Source organism: Medicago truncatula, chromosome 5 (genome assembly GCF_003473485.1).
Source record: "Medicago truncatula cultivar Jemalong A17 chromosome 5, MtrunA17r5.0-ANR, whole genome shotgun sequence".
In the NCBI taxonomy this organism is placed as follows: domain Eukaryota; kingdom Viridiplantae; phylum Streptophyta; class Magnoliopsida; order Fabales; family Fabaceae; genus Medicago; species Medicago truncatula.
This window is the reverse complement of record NC_053046.1, coordinates 17,339,737-17,361,329: the sequence shown is the minus strand read 5'-3', so window position 1 is coordinate 17,361,329 and position 21,593 is coordinate 17,339,737. Positions and strand designations below refer to the sequence as shown.

The 21,593-nt window shown below is 32.3% G+C and overlaps 1 protein-coding gene across 1 annotated transcript; it reads left to right on the top strand.

The window, feature by feature from the left end:
* The first annotated feature begins 19,587 nt into the window (after positions 1-19,587).
* On the top strand, positions 19,588-21,381 carry LOC11419087 (transcription factor TCP15). Its single transcript, XM_003613643.4, has one exon. It carries the CDS (start codon positions 19,964-19,966, stop codon positions 21,212-21,214), a length of 1,251 nt encoding a protein of 416 aa, XP_003613691.1. The 5' UTR covers positions 19,588-19,963; the 3' UTR covers positions 21,215-21,381.
* Positions 21,382-21,593: the final 212 nt, after the last annotated feature.

Here is a 21,593-nt window from a genome sequence, read left to right as displayed (position 1 = left end):
CTGATGCTACCAGAAGAAAGGCTGCTCCTGATGCAATCAGAAGCACTAGAGCAAAGGGAGAGAGAAGCGTTCAGGAGCGTATGAAAGAAGCTGTTGAACAGCTCAGAACTGAGGACAAGGAACCAAGCCCTAAGAAAGCTAAGAATGCTGAGCCTATGGAGATGCCTTGTTTCAGACTCACTCCTGAACAAGAGCAAGAGGCTAGGGATTTTGCTGCTACTGAGATAGCAAGGAGGAAGGAAATGAGGAAACAATATGAGAAGCAAAGAGATGAACAGCTCAAGGCAGCAGGGTATGAGCTTGCTCCTGAGAAAGTTGCAGAAATTGCTTCCTTGGCTGCTGAACTTGAAGAGGAAACTGTTAGGGAAGGAGCAAATATGTTAAGGCAAGCCCGGAAAGGAAAGCACACTTCAGAAGCTACTTCTTCAGAACCAGCTTCAGAAGCTGCTCAACCAGAAGCTCATTCTTCAGGTATTCCTTCTCAACCTAAAGCTAAAATCAATACTCAGATTCTTGACCTTCCATCCTCACCCTCCTCATCATCTTCCACTGACTCAGATGATGTTCTTCTGAGTCAGCACCTTAGTAAATTCCTCACTGGCTTCAAACCTACAAAATCTAAAGTTTCTGGTACTATAGACTTTGAGCAGACGCAAATCAATTTCTCTGAGCAGAGGATAAAAATCTGTGAAAAATTGAATTTGCCTGCTAATCATTTCTTTCAACCTCCATTAATTGAACCTGTCAGTATCCAACATCCAGAAACCAACCCACAAAATAACCAAACCCCACAAAGAGCCTCTGAAGTTGTTTCAGAAGCAACTTTAGAAGACCCCCAACAACAAGATACCTCAACACTTTACAACCTAGAAAAACATCTAGGAGGAGAAATGCAACCAACCCCCACAAAGGCCTCTAAAACAGTCCCTGAAAAGACTGTTTTGGAAAACCAACAAACAAACACCCAACAAGAAACTCAAACCGTCCCTGAGCAAATTGTTCCTGAACCTACTGTTCCTGAACAAGTTGCTTCTGACCAAGAGCAAAGTGTTCCTGAACAAACTGTTCCTGAACACATTGTTTCTGACCAACCAGAACAAACAGAACAACAACCAGAATCACCAACCATCAATCTAACTTCTCCTGAACATCAAACAGCTTCTGACCAACCTTCTATATCTCAAACAACCATCCCTGAACCTACACCTATTCCAGACACTATCCTGGAATCTGAATATATTGATGAAGAGCTTATAAGGTTAAGTGATGAGATTCAGAGACTGATTCTTCTCAGAACAGTTCATGTACCCCCAATTCACTATCTTGATCAATGGATGAATCTGAAGAAGGATTTCAATGAGTTGCTGGATCAACTTAGTTCAAAATGCATCTCAACTCATTTTGATATGCTCAAGAAAATGTTGGATGAACTTCATGAAGCTGCAAGAGTGAAAGAACTTGATTTTGTGCCTCTGTTAGCCAATACTCCTTTCTATCCAGAGAGTGACTGCATCTCAAGGGCTGACAGAATTCGTGAAGGGCTGAGAAGAAGACTGAGAGCCAAGGAAGAAATGGTAAACAAGCAACAAGAAGCAGTCTGAGCAGATTAAGTACTTAATGGAACAAGTGTCTAAGCTAGCCAAACCTTAGTTGCACACCAATTTTGCTTGTTTAGCTTTTTTTTTTTTAGTATTATATTGCTTTGACTTTGTACTTTGACTTTTCTATCATTACTTCTGAATCAATTGAATATTTCTCATGCTAATTACAATTTTGTTTGCTCTGATTATAATTGCTGTATTTTTTTATTTGTTTTTGCTCTGATACGGATGTTAATTACAATTTTACACAAACTCTTTCTTTTGTTTTATTTACTTTTTTGTTGATGACAAAAGGGGGAGTAGTTGTATAGTATTTTTTAGGCTCTGAGCCCCATTAAATTAACTTGATTAAGTTAACTTTTTAATGAGCTTTCCTCTGAACCATTTTTTGTTTTGTGCTCTGAACCTTTTTTTAAATACTTCGGATATTTCACTATCTTGTGCGTATTTTATTGAAATTTAATTAATGAGTATAGAACTCAGGGGGAGAGCTTACAAACCTCTATCCCAGAAGTCAACTTATTAATTAGATCAACAACAATTGAACATTTTAAATACTATTGTTTGTCATCATCAAAAAGGGGGAGATTGTTGGAACAAAATGTGTTTCACAATGAACCTTAATGAGTTTTGATGATAACAAGGTATTAAAAATTGTCAATTGGTTATTGTTAATAATTGTTCAAGTGTACAGGACCAAAAGCTCGTCAAGTAATTTCAATAGGTCTTGGAAGAACAATGGAGAGCAAAGGAATTCGAAGCATCTGAAGAAAACTGCGTCTGAAGCTAAAGTGCTTCTGAAGCTAAAAGTGCTTCTGAAGTGATGACGTCATCAGAAGCAGAAGTTCATCAGAAGCAGAAGGTCATCAGAAGCAAGGTTTTCATCAGAAGTGATATCATCACCAGAAGCTACATTTGATCCGTAAATTCAAACTGAAGATCCAAAGTAGCTGTTTCTCATTTCAACCTCGTATAAGAAAAATGAAGAATTGAAAGGGAGGTATCAACGGTCATTTGGAGAACACTGAGTACTTGTCCTTCGTTAACAGAGTTGACAAAGTACAAGTGTACAACCACTACCTCCACTACTCTGTTTTTGTCTACGCTACAAGACAAGACAACAGCCATGCCTGCAGAAATGTTCCTTCAAGTTGGGAATGAATTTGAAGCTAATTCTTCAAAGGACTACACCCAAATCAGGCAAAGGATTACTGGTGGATGATCAAAGGAACTCAACGACTCTTTAGACGTGCTATTCATCTCAACGTCTCTTTCACGCCTCTATATAAAGGAGTGAAGACTTGAAGAATGTAGATAGAGAGATACAAGTTAAAAAGCGCCAAAACTCTGTCAATTTGATTCTACAAAGCACATTGAATTTCTGCACTGATTTGATATATCTTAGAAATTCACAAAGTCTAGAGTCTTTATTGTATTGTATTGTGAACACCACTGATTGTATATCTAGTGTTCAAGTCAAACATATTTCCCTGTATTTTTTGTTTGATCAGAAGACTCTTGCCTGCGTGCTTGAGCATTAGAAGACTCTTGCTTAGTGCTTGAGCATTGGAAGACTCTTGCCTGTGTGCTTGAGCATTTTGAGAAGTCTCATACTTAGAGAGTATTGAGCATTTGTAATCTTTGTGATTATAGTGAAATCTCCTTGGAAGTGCAAGGGGGACTGGACTACTTCCGTTTTGTGGAAGGAACCAGGATAACTGCTTGTGTCTTATTCTTCTTTTCTCTGCTTTGATCATTTCCGCTGCATATCTGATTCTGGTCATTACATCAGAAGCATTTCCAAACTGCTTCTGAAGTACTATCAGAAGAAGTATTTTTTGAGAGAAAAAGAAAACACAATTCAACCTCCCTTCTTGTGTTTTTCTCACCTTCACGGCATGCATATGGGTGTTAGGAAAGAGTTGCATCTTCGCATATACATGATGATATTTTGTAATTTGGTGACGTCATGAATGATGTGTAATTGTTGATGTTTATGTTAATTGTTTATGTGTGAAAATGATGTGTTATTGTGACATGTGGAAGGAAGAGATTATATATAATGATTGTTGAGACGATGAGGTAATGAATATTATATTATTCTTGATATTTATTTAATGTGCGTGTTTTCCCTTATTATTATGTTGTTGTGTTATTTTCTATATGGCGGCTGTACTTAAGTACAGATACCCAGGTTGACGAGGAATTGTAACACCCAAGGCTAACAAGGACGGGGAGTGGTCGACGGTGCACAAGGCATGGCAATGAGCGGCTCCCAACAACTTCTAGAGGAACCGAATCACATCGAAATGAGAGGGATCCTGAGGCCGTGTAGGCATGGGACTACATGGTTGAAGGAAGGCTTATAAGAATTGTTTGGTACTACCTATATCAACAAGATGCATCTTCTTATCGGTAGCTCATTCCATAAGAAATCCACAGTTAAGCGTGCTTGACTTGGAGCAATTTTGGGATGGGTGACCTACCGGGAAGTTTCCCGGTAAGCGTGCGAGTGAGGACAAAACACGCTGAAAAGACTCGTGTTGGTTTGTGGGGTCAGTCGACAATCCTAAAAGTCGCCTGGGATGTTACAGGAATAGTTGTCGACGTTTTAGAAGGTGGAGATGAGGGGATGTCCTATGTTTAGTTTTGTTATTTGCTAGTTAAATAAGCATGTAGTCGTTACGAGCTCTGATATTGTAACACTAGGGTTGAGATTGGCGATTTAATTTTAATTAAATTCGAGTTGAATCTTGGAAACTTTGTTATTATCTATTTATGATTGTTGGAAGGCAAGTATAAATTTATTAATGAGATGAATGAATGATTTTCTTCTTCTACAATTGATTTATTTTAAAAGAAAACATTTAATTATTATTTTGTGATATAATGTCGAGTTTTGTAACATCTTTACTGTTAAATAAATTTTTATTATTTAATATTTATCGTCGGGAAGTATGATGTTACAGAGCTAACTCAAGGGACTAAATTATAAAGAATTTTTTTGGAGGGACGAATAAATGTGATTTTTTTAGGGATGAGAACCAAATTGGTTAATTTTTTAGGGTTGAAAAATTTATTACACTTTTTTTATCTTTTGGTTTTCTTGTGTCATTGAGTTTTGGGTCTTTTTTACCCATGTTTGTTGGATTTTAATTGAATGAAGATGGCGATCAGTCGATCATGATCAAGAAGTTGAAAATTTTAATATTTTTAATTTTTTTAACTTTATTTAATAAAGTTTATTTAAAATAATTTAAATTGATTAGTTGGACTTATCGTGTCAACATCGTAACTGCCACATAAGTCTCTTCTAATAGAGATGGATGGAAAATGTTAACGTTGTAAATGTTGCATTGCTTAATTGCTTAAAGGATCAATGCGATGTTAAAAATAAAGAACAAATGTTTTATAAGGTAATGTTTTGAGGTAACGTAATTTGTTTGAGGGAATTTAAATATTTAGGTAAATTCTATTGTTTGGATAATGATTTAGAGAATTTTTCAAAATGATGGAAATTTATGAAGTATTTTGTCTGAGTTAAATTTAGAGAATTTCAAATTTATTCTTTCTTAAATTTTCCAAATTTTGCATTCTAATCCTCATATTTTTCAAAGTTTTAAAATTGACTCCAACAAAATTTTTAAAAAAAATTAGGAAGTGACCCCTCAAATTTTCCATAATTACAAATAGACCCCTATAATTTTACAAATTGTCCCCCTATTTTTAAATTTTCATAGTTGACCTAAAGATTTCAAAATTCACAAAAGTAACCCAAAATAATAACAATAAAATTATTTAGTATAATATCTAAACAAAAACATTTAAAAATAAGGTAATTCCACTTATTTTTTTTATACGAATTCAATTGAATCATTTAAATTACTTAAAATTATAATTTTTTTTAAAATTTTCAATCTAACACACTCTAAACTTATAGGACCACATATGTCATTTTGCCAAAGAAAATAATATAGTTGTCACTCGTTAGTATTGTCGTCATACCTGTCACTCGGTTTTTAGTCTTGTTGAAAAGACCTGTCATTCGCTTAGGTTTTCTACTTTGAAAAGATCCTTCTCGCCCATGCTGTCATTCCTTCATATCCTTTGCATGTTAATCTTCCCATGTATGTTCATATGTTGTTTCCCATAAATCATTTAATATATGAAATTAATTATTTTTCTTATATTAATGATCTTAGTAATATATACACAAACGAATTGGTTATGATTAAATTTAAGTAAAAAATAGTGAAAAAATTGTTTGTAAAATTCAAAACTTAACTACTTTTACAGTTAACAGATTTATTAAAGCATCTAATAAGATGGATTTTTTAGATGAGTTTTTATTAATTAATATTATGCTAATTTCTTAGGATATTAATAAAAAATTTATTTTATTGAAAATACATGTTACATTTTTCCTTCAAGGTTCACTATTTGACATATTCCCATATTTTTTGGGACAACCATATTCCCATTTATATCAAATATATAAAAGTTCTGTATGGTGCACCATATATAAAAATAATATTAAATAAGTTATCCAAAACTTGTTATAATAGTTATAAAGACGATACGTTTGTTGAAGTAATCTTTTTATGTGTAGGCAAGAGGTGAGTGAGACCTAAAATATGTAACCATATAATTAATAATAATAAAAAAAAGAATAGGTGTTAGATTTGCATCTTTCAAAATGAGTGACTGGATTGACCAAAAATGGGAGGAAAATGATTTATTTAAAGGGCAGTAACCACCAATATTCCGACAAAATTGTTGTGTATGATTGAGCTGATATGGATGGTGAGCCATCCTCATCACCGGCATATATAGGAAGTAAAGCACGTGATTTGATTCATCTACTTTGGCCAAAAACTTTGATTTGTCATCACCAATAAGTACTGGTCCTTTTGCCTCATGACGAGGGCACTATTTTATTTTTTACTGTGCTTCAATTTTACTCTCAGGTGACCTAGTAATTATGAAGAAGAAGAAAAAAATGAAAATACCAATTATTTTCTCTTTTTTCTGGTAGTAGTCTGGTGGCTAGAACTCATACATTTTGAATGTGGAGAAAAAGAATGTTCGGGATTCGAACCTCATCCTCTATATATAATATATATTATCCCTACCAACTAAGTTAAGCATACGGAGATTATTTTCTCTCTTCTATTTCCTTATAAAATGACGAACTTCACGAATATAAATGTTTTTTTTTTTCCGTTGTTCTTGTGTATAAAGTAATGTATTATGCTATTGAGGACGTTAGTTTTGAGTTCATTAAGTTTTATATAAATTATTTTGTAACTTTTTGTAATATTAAGTCATTTTAATATTTTATGAAACCCTAACCGTCACTTTATTATTTTCTATTGAAACCCTATGTATACATATTAACATGCTACATTTGTCAAGTAAACACAATAGATTGATGATAGACAACAATCACAACTTTTTGTTGTTGGATGAAACAACAATAACAACATGAACTTTAGTCTTCAAAACAATAGTTAAAATCATAAGCATGATAATAGGCTACAGCAAAAACTCGAAACAAAATGATTTTATATCAATAAATAATTGAATCCAATTTATTTAGGGCGCCAACTACATATACTGTCAAATGTTAATTTTTTGGGATAAAAATCAATTGGAAAAAGGATTGACTTCTTCTTCGAATGGGTTGAAATCTTGGTGGCGATTCATGGTGAATTGGAGGAGATGGTTGGTGATGAAGATAAATATCTTGAAAAATCAGGGATTAACTTTTTTATTTTTCTTATACTTTTGTTTTAATGTGTTCTAAGTATATTTGATTTGGCGGGTGTGCTAGGGAATAGAGTTTTTGAAAAGTTTATATTTGTAAAAAGTTTCACATTTTATTATTATTTTAATTGTTATTAAATAATGATTGTGATTAATTAAGTTTCTATGAACTAGAAGGGGAATAGTCATTTTGGTGATTGACTTTGGACCTCGCTATCACAATGGTCACTGATTTAGACGTTCAAAACATCTATTAATTGATGATATGACAATTGATTTGGGCTAACAAAATGAATGTTGTGGCATAGGGACCAAATTGAAAGTAACCAAAATGGGAAAACAAGCATTTTGGTTCCTGAATGTACAGATCACTGTCATATTGGTCCCTAACTAAAAATAGTGTGACTTGGCATTAGGGACTATCATAACCATTATACAAAACAATGAAAAGAGGCAATGAAGGAATGGTGGATTCAACGAAACGTAGATTCAACGAGAGCGAGAAAGTCACAATAGTGTTTTGCCTTCGATTTAATCCAAAACACCTTCCAAAATCCTAAGCTTGAAAAACATATTTGAATGGGTTATGGTTTTGCGGATTGAATTCCTTTTTGAAAATATATAAATTTGTTTTGAAAATTGATTTTCTCCCAACAAAAAACGCTCACTCTTACACAAATTGACTAAAATACCCACCACGTGAGTTAACTCACGCTCGGTAAGCTGAAATATAACCTACATGAGTTAACTCACGCTATGTTATAACCTGCATGAGTTAACTCACGTGGGTAGCGAACGTGACTTAAGTCACGTTGAATTTAACACATGCGTGAGTTAACTCACACAGAGGTATTTTTGTCAGTTTGTATGGGAGTGAGCGTTTTTTTGTTGAAAGAAGAGCAATTTTCATCTTTTTTTTTTAGGCTTAAATGCACTTTTCATCCCCTGTGTTTCAAAAAGTTGCGATTTTGGCCCCCTTATAAAGAAAATGGATATTTTGACCCCTTAACTTTTGTCCCTCTTTTGATTAGCTGATTTTGATAGAGATTATGTCAATTTTTCAGTGTCTGATGGCGTAAACTGGCATGAGGATAGAAGGATGTTGATATGTGAAGTCCAAACTGGCATGTTGTCCAAACTGACATGATAAGTGGAATCTAAACTGATAAGTGGATCCTTCTTTAGGGGGGCCAAAAGTTACACGATGCCAGTTTGGACTCCACTTATAAGCATCCTTATATCCCCATGCTAGTTTTCACCATCAGAGACTGAGAAATTGGCATAAATCAGCTAATCAAAAGAGGGTCAAAAGTTATGAGGTTAAAATATTCATTTTTTTTATAAGGTGGCCAAAATCGCAACTTTTTTGAAACATAGGGGGTGAAAAATGCATTTAAGCCTTTTTTTTTACTTAATATCCAACAACATCAACTATGACACAACTGTGAGTGTAATAGAAAAGGAAGAAAACAACCTTCGATTGATGTTGTTATTAAGATGATGAAGAAAATGACAAATTTCTAGGTTTTTTATGATGGTTCATCAAGGTCATATTGATGAAGATGTTGAAGATCATCTTATTTTAATTTCGTCCATAACGTCACGTCCCACCATCTTGAGTCAAGGACCAATATGACAGTGATATGCACATTCAAGGACTAAAATGGTTGTTTTTTCATGTTTGTTACTTTCAATTAGGTCCCTATGCCACATCGTTTATCTTGTCAACCCAAATCAATTGCCACCTCAACAATTAACATAAATTTTTTAATGTCAATGACCAACTAATACCGGAGGTACATGTCTCGTGACTATTTTGTATTTTATCCCGAGTCATGGACCATTGTAACAACGAAAGGCAAAGTTAGAAACCAAAGTGACTATTTATCCAAAACTTAATGATGAAATTCAGAATTAAAAAATAAAATAAAATTTATCTCTAATTTTTAGGTCACTATATTTTCTCTTTTTTTTATAGGAAAAGATGCATCAAGTACATGATAAGATTGGAAATAGTGCATTTTGATTTACACATATGTAGGGGCAGTCCAAAACATAAAGTGAGACAAACCATTGCTTGGTTCACAACAATTTATCATACAGTTCCACAAATTTTATGACGTCTTCTTCTTCTTTACACCTAATATAAACTATACATAATGTCCCTTTCCTATAATTTGTTCATAGATTTTCATTTTAGGGCTCACCTAGGGCCACAAATATAATCAAACCAATTTAAATATAGTTCGCAACTTGAATTCATAATTCATTCGTTTAAGCTTAAACCAAAATTGATTCAAGGTAACGAAATGTTCACGTACTTACTTGAATCGAGTTCTTGCCAAAAAAGCAAACAAATTCTTTTCAAGTTCAATTAAATTTCAACCTAAATTAATTTTTATCGAGTCGAATAAGTCAGGTTAAACTAATTTTTATCGAATCGAGTCATTTTCATTTCATGTCCTACATGTCACCTAGTTTTGAATCACATTTTACTTTGGACTGGTCTGCTCATAAGTAAAAAAAGTAACATCACATAATCATATGATTACACACTATGAACTTTGTGCTTCATCTCAACATGTTTGTAGATTGCTGTTACGCAGGCAAAATAATGATCAGTCCCATTAGATTTCTGAGCACAACGTGGATGTGTCGTTTGCTATAGTGACATTGCATGAGACATCACACAAATATTATTTTGATTCTTTTCTTAGAAATGAAATTGTACCTTTGGTTACATGTTAAAGAATCAAAGGCTCATGGTTGGTTTCAACAAAAAAAGTGTATATTTAATTAAGTGAAATGACTTAGTCTCATTTGGAACATAGGTACTTAATTTTGGTACAAATCAAAACAAACATAACATAATTGGAAAGTTAGGACACAAATCAGTTTGTCACATGTGCAAAATAGCATTATATTAAAATTAAAACTTTCCTTAAACAGATAGTACAGTGTGCATAATTTTTATGTTGTATATATTGTTTCATCATTTTGTTAGGTATGTTGGTTGTTGAAATGTAATTGTACTATATATGCATTTGCATTGTGGTGTGATATAATTTCAATTTTTTTGTTCCCTTTAAAGTTACACTTGGGTCTTTTGGTCACATGGGGTGACACGTGCCATGCTTCAATCTTCTTTTTCTTGGATGTTAAGTTTTAATAATAATAATAATAATAATAATAATAATAATAATACTTTTTTTTGTAAGTCATGTTGCAGATTTTCAAGCTAGCTAACTAGTAGTGGAGTGGAGTAATTGATATATAATGAAGCCAATTGTATTTGGAAATTAAGTGGGTTATATATTTTATTACGTACTAACCACAATTTGTTGACAAAAAATGACAATATAATGAATGAATCTTTACGACTTTATGAAAAAGGAAAATCTTATGTTTTAAGGTTTTAAAATAAAAATTCTTAACCACCACGTATGTAATGAACTTTTAGGATGAAGACCTAGCTTAATACATATTGAGTAATCGACTCCTAATTTTTGTTAGCCAAAAAATTATTTATTATTTAATTAAATGAGTGAAAATGTTCTTTTATAACTTTTTGGGAAGTAATCTTATTCAAACTTGGTGTGTGAAATCGGTGTTTACCCAACGGTGGTTAAATAACATTTCCATTAATTTCAACTTTTAATCTCAGTCATTTACTAACTTTTTTTTCTCTCTACTTTATTATTATTATTATTATTATTATTTCCTTCATATACCAATCAACTTTTGAATTAGAAAAGAAGAGATGGTTGAACCAAAAAGGTTAAAAAGGATCCACATCCTAATAGCGCAAGATCTTTGAATCCCAAAAAAAAAAAAAAAAAATCTCAATAAAGGTCGATTAGATGAAGTTGAACTCTTTGTTTTTTTTTTTTTGTTTAAAGTTCAACTTCCTTAATTATCTTCTTGAAATTGATTTAAATTTTAGGGAAAATAAAAGGCATATTGTCAAGAACTTCGGAAAATACTTCTATGATAATAGGTTATATACTTAAAGAACATCCAAAACGAGGAGTCTTTTATTTAATAAGAACCTCAACATATTAACAACCTTTACTGAAGCAAGGAAAAAAATGGGTACATACTATTTATCGGCAATTATACAAAGACTATCTCTCTCAAAATAAGAAAGAAAATAGATAAAAGTTGGTTTTACTATTTCAAATTCTTATGATTCTCACTCTCTTTATTTCTTTTTATTTATTTTATAAATGCAAACATTAAAGTATAAATTAGTGAGACATATTTAAGGATTCTTTTTAGTTTACTACAACTGAAGTCATTATGATTTTAATCGGCACTTTCATTAAAAAATTATAAAGCTTAAATGCAGTTTTAACCGTCAAATTTCACAATTGTACGATTTTAGCCTCCAAAGTTTTGTTTTGAGTTATTTTAGCCCCCAAGTTTACCTCTTTTTGATTTTCTAGAGACCAAGTCTCAACAAACATGGCAACATTAAACACGCGCCAAGATTTTATTGCTCCATATTTGCAAAATCACTCATATTCGATAAGTGATGTGTATACTAAGACTCATTTAAATGATTCATGAAAGATCATTTTTAGTTTACTACTATTATAGATGCTCTTAAGAATCACAATGAACTGGTGCGATAACACCATGATTTTGTTTTAAGATTTAAAGTGTAATTTTGAATAATCACTATGGGGTCGCTGTGATTTTGCACTCACTACGAAGATGCATTGTAAGTTCAATTTTCAGTCTTGCCAGTCTTGTGGTTATGAAATATTTTCTATTTACAGTGTCATACACATGGAGAATAATGCCATGGAAAAATGATGATCTGATAGTGCAATAAATTATCTTGCAACTCGCAACTTGAGAATTCCTTTCCTTTCATTGATTTAAATTTTTTATTCAGAGATGACTTTTTTGTGGTTGGATAGTGGGGCTCTTTATGAGTATAAAAATGATGACTTTTTAACGAGTGTCCTAAGGGTACGTAGGATACTCTTTAAGAGTTTAAAATAGTAAGATTTTATAAAAATGTGTATATTTAATGAATTGAAAATTGAAATATTTAACTTTTTAAATAAATGTATTGGAATAATTTCTTTATTTAGAATTTTTAAAGAGTGTCCTAAGGGCACTCATTAACCAGACCCATATATTTTTAAAAGAAATATTTTTCATTGATGGTATTTAAGTGCAATTCTGACAAGAAGTACAAAGATTTACAAGGTGACTGTTTATTATTTTTGTGTCAGTCATATACATAAAAATTAAATAATAAAAAGAAATCTTTCAAAAGAATAAAGGAAAATGAAAATTAGCTAGAGTAAAAAATAATAGGGTTAAATAAGTTTTTTATCTATAAAAATATAATGAATTTAGATTTTAATCTCTAATAAATAAAATGAAGTCTTTTCATCCTCATAAATAATTTTAATTTGTTTTTAGTCCATAATGACTAATTTATGTTTATATTGATGTCAAGATTATAACTTTTTTATGTTTAAGATATGTCAATTTATTATCTTCACTCTTTTATGTCTATTTTATGTTCAACAAATGTCAAGAACATGTCAAAATAGTTTCCATTAGAGACTAAAAACAAAACAAAAAGCTTTGTGAAGATGAAAACATTCAGTTTTATTTTTTAGAGATTAAAATCAAAATTCATATATTAACAGAGACAAAAAACTTGTTTAACCCAAAAAAATATGTAAAGAAATGCCTTCAAATAATTGTTTAAAGAACTAAAATAAGCAACTTTTATGTAAAAAGATGATGTATTTTTTAGGATAATATATATTTCTATTATGAATTCATTAAATATTATCTTCAGAACACTTATTTTTATGTAAATCAGATATCTTCCATATATAACATTAAAAATTAATCTATCAAATCTTGTGAAACTCAAATAAACGATAAACTCTACTTAAATCTTTTAATGTTGGTGTATGTCCGATACTAAATTCGAAATCAAAAGTTTATTAACAAATAGAATAGTTACTTGAATTAATAGACCTTATCCTTTATAAAATGTTAGTTAGCAATCAATTAGGGCAAGAGGGAGAAGAAGGGCAATGATGAGTTGAATGAGATGGGACCTAGTTGATTAATCTTTTTATTTAATTGTGTCGATTTTAGTATTTTTGACTTGGGAGTTAGGGACCCATTCCGGCCACCACAGTCTTTATGGATTGAATGATAAAGAGCACCGCACGTGGAGTCTGAATCAAGGGACTGTCCAGTGTCCAACCACATTCAAATTACACCCTGTATTTTAATTTTTTTTTTTTTATGGTTTCCGGAGTTCAAATCACGTACTTTGTATATATTATACGCTGTCTTTATCAATTGAGGTAAGTTCACGAGGATATCCTATATTTTAAATATACACATACAATTCCTTCTTTATTTTTTAAAAAGTATATTTTAGTTTATGTGAATAAAAAATGGGTCTGACTAACAAACTAACAAGTGCATTGTTTAAGGAATTTATAAAAAAAAAAAAAATTATTTTAAAAATACAAATTAAACACATATAAAAAAAGTTATAACTATATAATTTTTTAGGTAAAATGTAACTTTTATTTTTTATTTTTTTATGTTTAAACAAAATGTTAGCATTTTCCATAAAAATAAACACATGATATTTTATACGAAGACAACATTAGTACATGATTCATTATTGTTGGAAATTCAGCCTTTATTGTGGTCCACCATTAATCGCCTAAATTGAGGCATTTGGTTTGTCTTCATTGCAACCTCCAACACCTTCATTGTGTTGGCATCGAGGGGATGCATTCAGTCCTACATCGGATAGATAAAACTTTTGAGAAGAGTTTATATAGAAGAGACATTCTTCATCTTACAAGCCAATTTTGTAAAGATGAATTAGGCTCCAAATTTCAACATGATATGATATCAGAGTCTACCCTAAATCTACCGTTGGGCTTCCCGCATTATCCACACTTCATACCCATTAAGCAAATTTCCTTATTTATTTGCGGTCTGTATTAAAGGGGTGGATCTAGTCTCACATATATTGAATAGACTAGTTTAAATTTAAATTTTATCAAAGCTAAATTTGATCGAGAAAATCACAAGAAATTAATCTTTACGCAACACTTACTTTTCAACACTCTCTTTATTACTCACTTTTATTGGATTAAACAAATATATGTTCTACTATTTTGTATGAGTTCTATTTCTAAAGTGTAGACCCACATTGATTTAAACCAATAAAAGAGTGAACATTAGAGAGATGTTTAAAAGAGAGTGTTGCTAACATTTCTGTCATCTTTACTCTTATAATTTTGTTTACTTTCGTTACTCTTTTCAAAGATTGATGATAATTAAGAAACTAAATAAAACCTTTATCCATAAGATTCTTTTTTACTTATGCTTTTCAATTTTATTTTTGAGGGAATACATATGCTTTTTTTTAACGAGAAACTATGTTTTGTTTAGGGATATGGTTTGTTAAAAGGATTCGAGTTCATCTAATATGTTAAGAGGAGTGGGGGTCAACATTTGTCCTATGTTAGGGATCTGAAATCAGAATCTATTTGTTTGTTAGGTTCTTAATTATTTGAAATGGAGTTGCTCTCAAATATTCAAAAAATCATACACAAGTTTAAAATATTGGTGGGGACTCATTTAAAAATTTATTTATTAAAAAAATTAAATATTTTAATTTCTAATGCATAAAATGTTACTAGTTAAGGGCACTTTTAATGGTGAACTCTACCAATAATTATTTTATAAGTTATATTATGCCAAATCATCTTGAAATAACTCATGCGTTTTTTACTCCAATGATGAACTCTAAAAAACTCATATTAGATCCCATAATTTTACCACACATATTAATATTTTATTAACATTTAAGTTTTATACGAGTTAAATTAGTGGATCCAACAACTCATATCCTTTTTTAATCAAAATCATCGTTCAAACAAACAGTTATTACAGGTTGGAGCACTTTAATGGCAACTTTTATAAAAACACCACAATTTATGTACTCCTCGCTAGAGGACCAAGGAAAATGTCAATAAGTGAAGTTACTATAAGGTTATTAAACAATGCCCTAAATACACTCATTAACATTTTCCTTAAAAATATTTACAAACATGAGTTTAATCATTCTATCATTTGTGTTCTATGGGAATGGATCCTTTCACTTTATTTTCTCTCATGTTTCTCAAGTGTATTCAATCTATTTGAACCTCCATAGATGAGAAATTAGCAAAGCAATCTACCATGAACAAAGATTATTGAATAGAGAGATGAATTATTATTCACAAATCTGAATATTACTATGTAGAGCTACACTAATTTACAATATATGTACTCTACAAGCTTAACCATAGTTAGTTATCTAACCATTGTAACTACCTTAACTGTCAAAACAATTGGATAGTTACCAAGCTACTCAATTACTTGCGTAACAAGTAATTGCCTTAAGTTTTATCAAATATTCCAAGCTTGTTTTGTAATGTATTAAATGGGTCTGGATAAGAGCTTTGGTGAGGACGTATGCTACTTACTACCCAGGAAACAGATACCATGCGCCTATGGCATCGAAAATTTCTTAGGGCATGGATTTAACAACCCATGCGCCTATGGCATGCATTGGGGTGCACTCAGATGCATCCTGTGCATGGAAAAATGTGAGGCACAACAGTCTTTTCCTGCTTCCGCGTTGGGTAAGCCTGCATTTTTAGCCCAAACCTAGGTAAAAGCTCTCACTATAAATATTAGCCTTCCTCATTCATAAATTCTCATTTAGAATTGTGGTAGTTCAAGAGGTAGGCTACTTTGAAGCTTCTGGAAAGTTTCTATCTTCTCCTTGATTTTCTAGGGTAAGATTTTATCTTTAGTAATTTGTTTTTAGTTATGATGTGTAACTAAATCTATTTAGGTTAGAGTTCTAAGATAAACCTCTATTTATTTTTGTTGGATATTTATTTAATATAATATGTTGTTTATTTTATTTATTCTTGTGTTGATTGTTAAGTTCCCGATTTAGTGATTTATTTCAAAGGAGCATTGTTAGCCTGTATTTTTGACAGTCTACAACAAATGCAGTCAATTAAGTTTGACTTAGGTTTTGAAAAGAACTAAATGAGTTCGACTCATAAGATGGATCGAGTTTATGGACTTAAAGAGATTTTGCCGTTTGATGGTGAAGCTTTGACAAGCAAGCAAGATATGGAAGAGAAGTTGGTGCCGGATTTACAAGCCAAACAACAGTTACTGTCGAGAGATGTCACTTGAAATTCAAAAGATGTCTGGGGTAGTTATTAGCAGTTATATTCGACTGTTTCTGTATAGGCAGTTATTTAGTATAAATAATAGTTTTTCATATTAAAAACGGTTCACAATTCAATCACACACAAAACTTACACACTCAAACTATCTGCATTCAAGGAGAAACGAGTAACAAGTAACAAATGTATGAATCTGTGTACCAATTTACATTCAATTTATGCAATTTAAGTTTATCTCTTTAAATTCCTTGCAATTTACTTATTCTTTCTAGCAATTTACTTCAACAAATTTGACGCTTGTTGATTCCGACGATTACATTCATATTTTACATCAAGAACATTCATATTTTTTGGAAAACATAAGCGCAATATTCCTAAGATTTACTGGTTGATCTTGCAAGTAAACTATTTTGGAAACCAACAAGCGTAGATTATGACTGCTCGTTTGTAGAACTACTAACAACGTAGAGAAGATGTGCTATGAGTGTCGTAAAATTCATAGATGGGAAGACCTAATGGAACCATGGCCTTCATTGCCTTGGGGAAAACTAGAAAGTCAATTTAAGTTTATGCTTCAATTACCTTTGAATTAGCAAGACCCCGCACGTATGGATCATCGTGCGATCAACTGGTGCAGTTAGCCATCAGAGGGATAAACCAATTAGGTTAGAAACGTCCCAACGACCTCATTACTTGTATAGTCTACCTAAGATAAATAAATGTGACATTACTGTTATTTAATATCCAACAATATAAACATAGGGTATTCGAAGAATCCTAACCGCTGCTTACTTTTCTGCAACCAAAACAAGTAAACTTGCTCTGTTGCAAACAGAAAAAAATTACAACTCTTTAACCCTTATATTTTATATCGCCAAAACTTATAAAAATAAGTAGCGTGAGTTGTTTGGATGAAACGACAATCTCTGTGGATACGATACTCTACTTTCCACTTTATTACTTGGTAAACGATTTAGTACACTTGTCATATCCGACCATCAAATTTTTGGCACCGCTGCAGGAGATTGTTGATATTTTCGATTAAACAATTTAAATTACTTATTTTTATTTATCTTTATTTTTCTGTCATTTATTTTTTGGCATTTTATTTTTTTGTTTTCAAAAAAAATTCAAAAATATTCAAAAAATTTAAAAATACCAAAAATATTTAGTCCTAGTTGATTTTTTTTTTGGAGTCTAGTTTATTTATTTTAGTCATTTCTAACACATTTTATTTTTTCTGTTTTGCATTTAGTTATTATTTCCATTTAGTCGTTACTAACCATTTTTCTTTTCTTTTCTTTTTGTTTTTCCCATTTAAGAACTAATCCCATTCGTTTATTTTTGTTTTTAGTTTTTAGAGTCTTACTTTAGGTTTTTAATTATTTCGCATTGCGGTCACGACGAATCAGCGTCACATCTGTTTCTTCTTTGTGATAGCTTCGGCCCTTTATGGGGGCAAATCCGGTCGTGGATTGGTGTTTCTAGTGTTGACTCTTTTGATATATGTGACCATTTCCTTCAATTCATTCATTGTACAGGTCACTCGAGGAAGCACAGATCCTTTCTTCAGCTGTTGTGGTTACTTTGTGTCTGGTTAGTTTGGAATGAACGTAACAATAGAATATTTAATAATATCAAAACTACCATTGATCAATTATTAGAAAAGATTAAATTCCATTCTTTATGGTGGTTAGAGGCTAATAATGCCTTGTTTGTGCATGACACTCAGATGTGGTGGTCGGACCCTATGTTATGTTTGGGTATCGACTGACCGTAATTTTGTAAATATTGTTTGACTGTTCTTTTTAAGGGGTGGCCTTTCAGTACATCTTGTGCTGAAATGGTTCCACTGCCTATATTTATAAATTCCATTTTGATGTTTTGAAAAAAAAATAAAAATATTTCGCATTGTATTTTAGGGAGTCGTAGTAAAAACAAAGGTTGTTAAAATATCTAAATTAGATTGAGTCTAGCTAGCATTAGGTTAATTAATAATTAGAGTCAGTCATTTAATTTTGCATCAAGATTAGCATCTAATAATTGTCATAGAATCATATGTTTAATTAGTAATAATATTAGGTATTAACTATAGTAGTAATTTAGATCGAGTCTGCATTTAGGAAATAATAGAGTCAAGTAATCACATAAGAATTAACCCCAAACCTAATTTAAATTTAAAATCAAGCGCAAAATTATTCTTGTTAGAAATTTTTCTCGAACAAGCAAAAGGACGAGGACATGCCACGAAATACAATGCTTTACAGTACATTCTCAAGCATGTACAGAGTAATCATGCCGATCAAGGAAATGGCCGATCAAAGTCCATGCTGCATCAAGTTTCTTCAAGAACTATTGAAGATTAATGCCGATCTATCCGAGGAAGAACTCATATCACTAACTAGCTTTTTTAAGGTCAAGCTTCAAGATCATGTACCCCTTACGACCATTCATAGTATACATAAATGAATATCTTGTTAGCACAAGAATATCATATGGAGTACTACTTCTAATAGGAACAAATTTCTTTTTTGAAATATTTACACTTAATTGTAAAAAAATGTTACCACGTTCATGTTTTAACATGGTTTGCACCGCTGATTTTTGGAGTCGTCTATTTAAAAGATAACTCAAGTCATATATGATAAAACAAATGTCTCACTCTTAATTAATTCATAGATTAGTTTCATATCAAACTCAAATTACTGAATTTGTGAGGATATATGATGCATACCAAAAGTCAAAGAACTTGATTGTGATGTGTTACAAGATGCAAAATAGTATAGCCATTTATTTTAAGATGGTTGAAAATAAGAAAGAAGTCATAAAATGAGAGAAGACTAGCAAAAATGATTCCATCCCATATACAAAAAATAAAACAACAAAAAGAAAGAAAAATCAAGTGTTTAATTTTTTCACAAAAACCCCTTATTATTCCCACTCATTATATTTGTTGCTTAAAGCTTGCTCTCCTCTCCCTTATCCTCTATCATTCATTTCCATTCTCTCTCTACCTATCAATCTCTCTCTCTCTCTATCTCTGCAGTATAGAGAACAACTCAGCTCCAAGAGCTCCCATCTGAAAGGAATTCCATGCTCCACAAAAACACACAATCTCAGAAAAAGATAGACCCACTTGCCCACTAACCGATAGAATTTGTGTGTCACCTCACCTCATCTCTCTCACTTCCCTACACACACAACATAGCAAAAAAAAAAAGAAAAACATTTTGTCACAGTGAGAAAAAAAAAACGTTTTTTTATACAATAAAAATAAACCCCACCAAGTGGTTATTATAGAGAGAGAAATTAGTTATATGAAATAGCACGATCATGGAATTGGAAGGTGATCATCATCAAAGTAATGGAATCCGAAGCAGACCCAATTTCCCTCTTCAGCTTTTAGAGAAAAAAGACAACAACATCCTAGATGTCTCCGAAGAACAAACTTGTACAACCACCGGAAACGATGGCTGTACTGCCATAATCTCATCAGACCAGCAGAAAAAGCCTCCGCCGAAGCGAGCTTCGACGAAAGACCGGCACACGAAGGTAGACGGACGAGGCCGCCGGATCCGTATGCCGGCGGCCTGTGCTGCTAGAGTGTTCCAGCTCACGCGTGAGCTGGGACATAAATCAGACGGCGAGACGATTGAGTGGCTGCTTCAACAGGCAGAGCCAGCCGTCATCGCCGCCACCGGAACAGGAACAATTCCGGCCAACTTTACTTCACTTAATATATCTCTTAGAAGCTCAGGCTCAACCATGTCTGCGCCGTCTCACTATTTTCGAGGTAACTACTTTAACCCTAGCTCGTTCTCCTCCACGGCGGCTCAGCTTAGAAACCGGGCTGAATGGGATAGAACTATGAACATGAACATGAACATGAACATGAACGTTGTAGCTGATGATTCAAGAAGGAGTAGTAACTCTACCATGTTGGAAAATCCTTCTTCTTTATCAGCAATGTTGAATTTCAACAACGTGCAAAATGCTATTCTACAAGCAAAACAAGAGCTTCGGGAAGAAAACGCCGCTGCCACCGCCTCCGGTGGTGGCGGAGGATTTGAATTGTTAGGTTCAGATTCAGATGGAAGCATGGGAAGAAAAAGAAGGTCAGAGCAAGAATTATTATCACAAAATATGGGAAGTTATTTGTTACAATCAAATGTAGGGTCACTTCCTTCAAGTCATGCTTCAAATACGGCAGCGTTTTGGATGGTAACTGGTAATGGGAACCAAGGTGTTAATGTTAATGGTGGTAATGGAAATGATCCAATTTGGGCAATTCCTTCTGTTGGGAATAATGGTATGTATAGAGGAGCTATGACATCTCCTAATGGATTTCATTTCATGAATTTTGCTGCATCTCCAATGAATCTTATGCCAGGAAGTCAATTAGGTTCAGGAATCGTCGGCGGTGGTGGTGGAGGTATTTTAGCCGAAAGCAATCTGAGTATGCTTTCGGCTATGAATGCCTATAGGCAGATTTCGACGAATGGTATGTCAAATTCGTCGGGGCAACATCACGGCGGAGGTGGAGGAGGAGATGATGAACATGACTCAAGCAGTCAACATTCCTAAGGATTGATCAAGCAATTAGAAGTGTATGATCTGATGCTAGCTTCTTAATTTTTCTTTTGATTATTATAATTACTAGTACTATATTAGCTTTGGTAATGGTTACTTAATTTGCAAAAATATATATATTATATATACATATATAAATATATTATATATGTTATTTGTTATATTATGTCCATTTGCAAAACACTCAAGCACAAGTTTGATTATTTTATTATTATTAAAAAAAAAAAGTTTGAGAAGAAATTTGATGGTGTACGTGGTGTGATTTTCATAGGATCATGTTAGGGTTTGAGAAGAAGTTTTTACCAGCTTATATATTCACATAGACATATTCTAATATATCAATGGCTATGCTGTTTTTAAAGCTAGTTTAAAT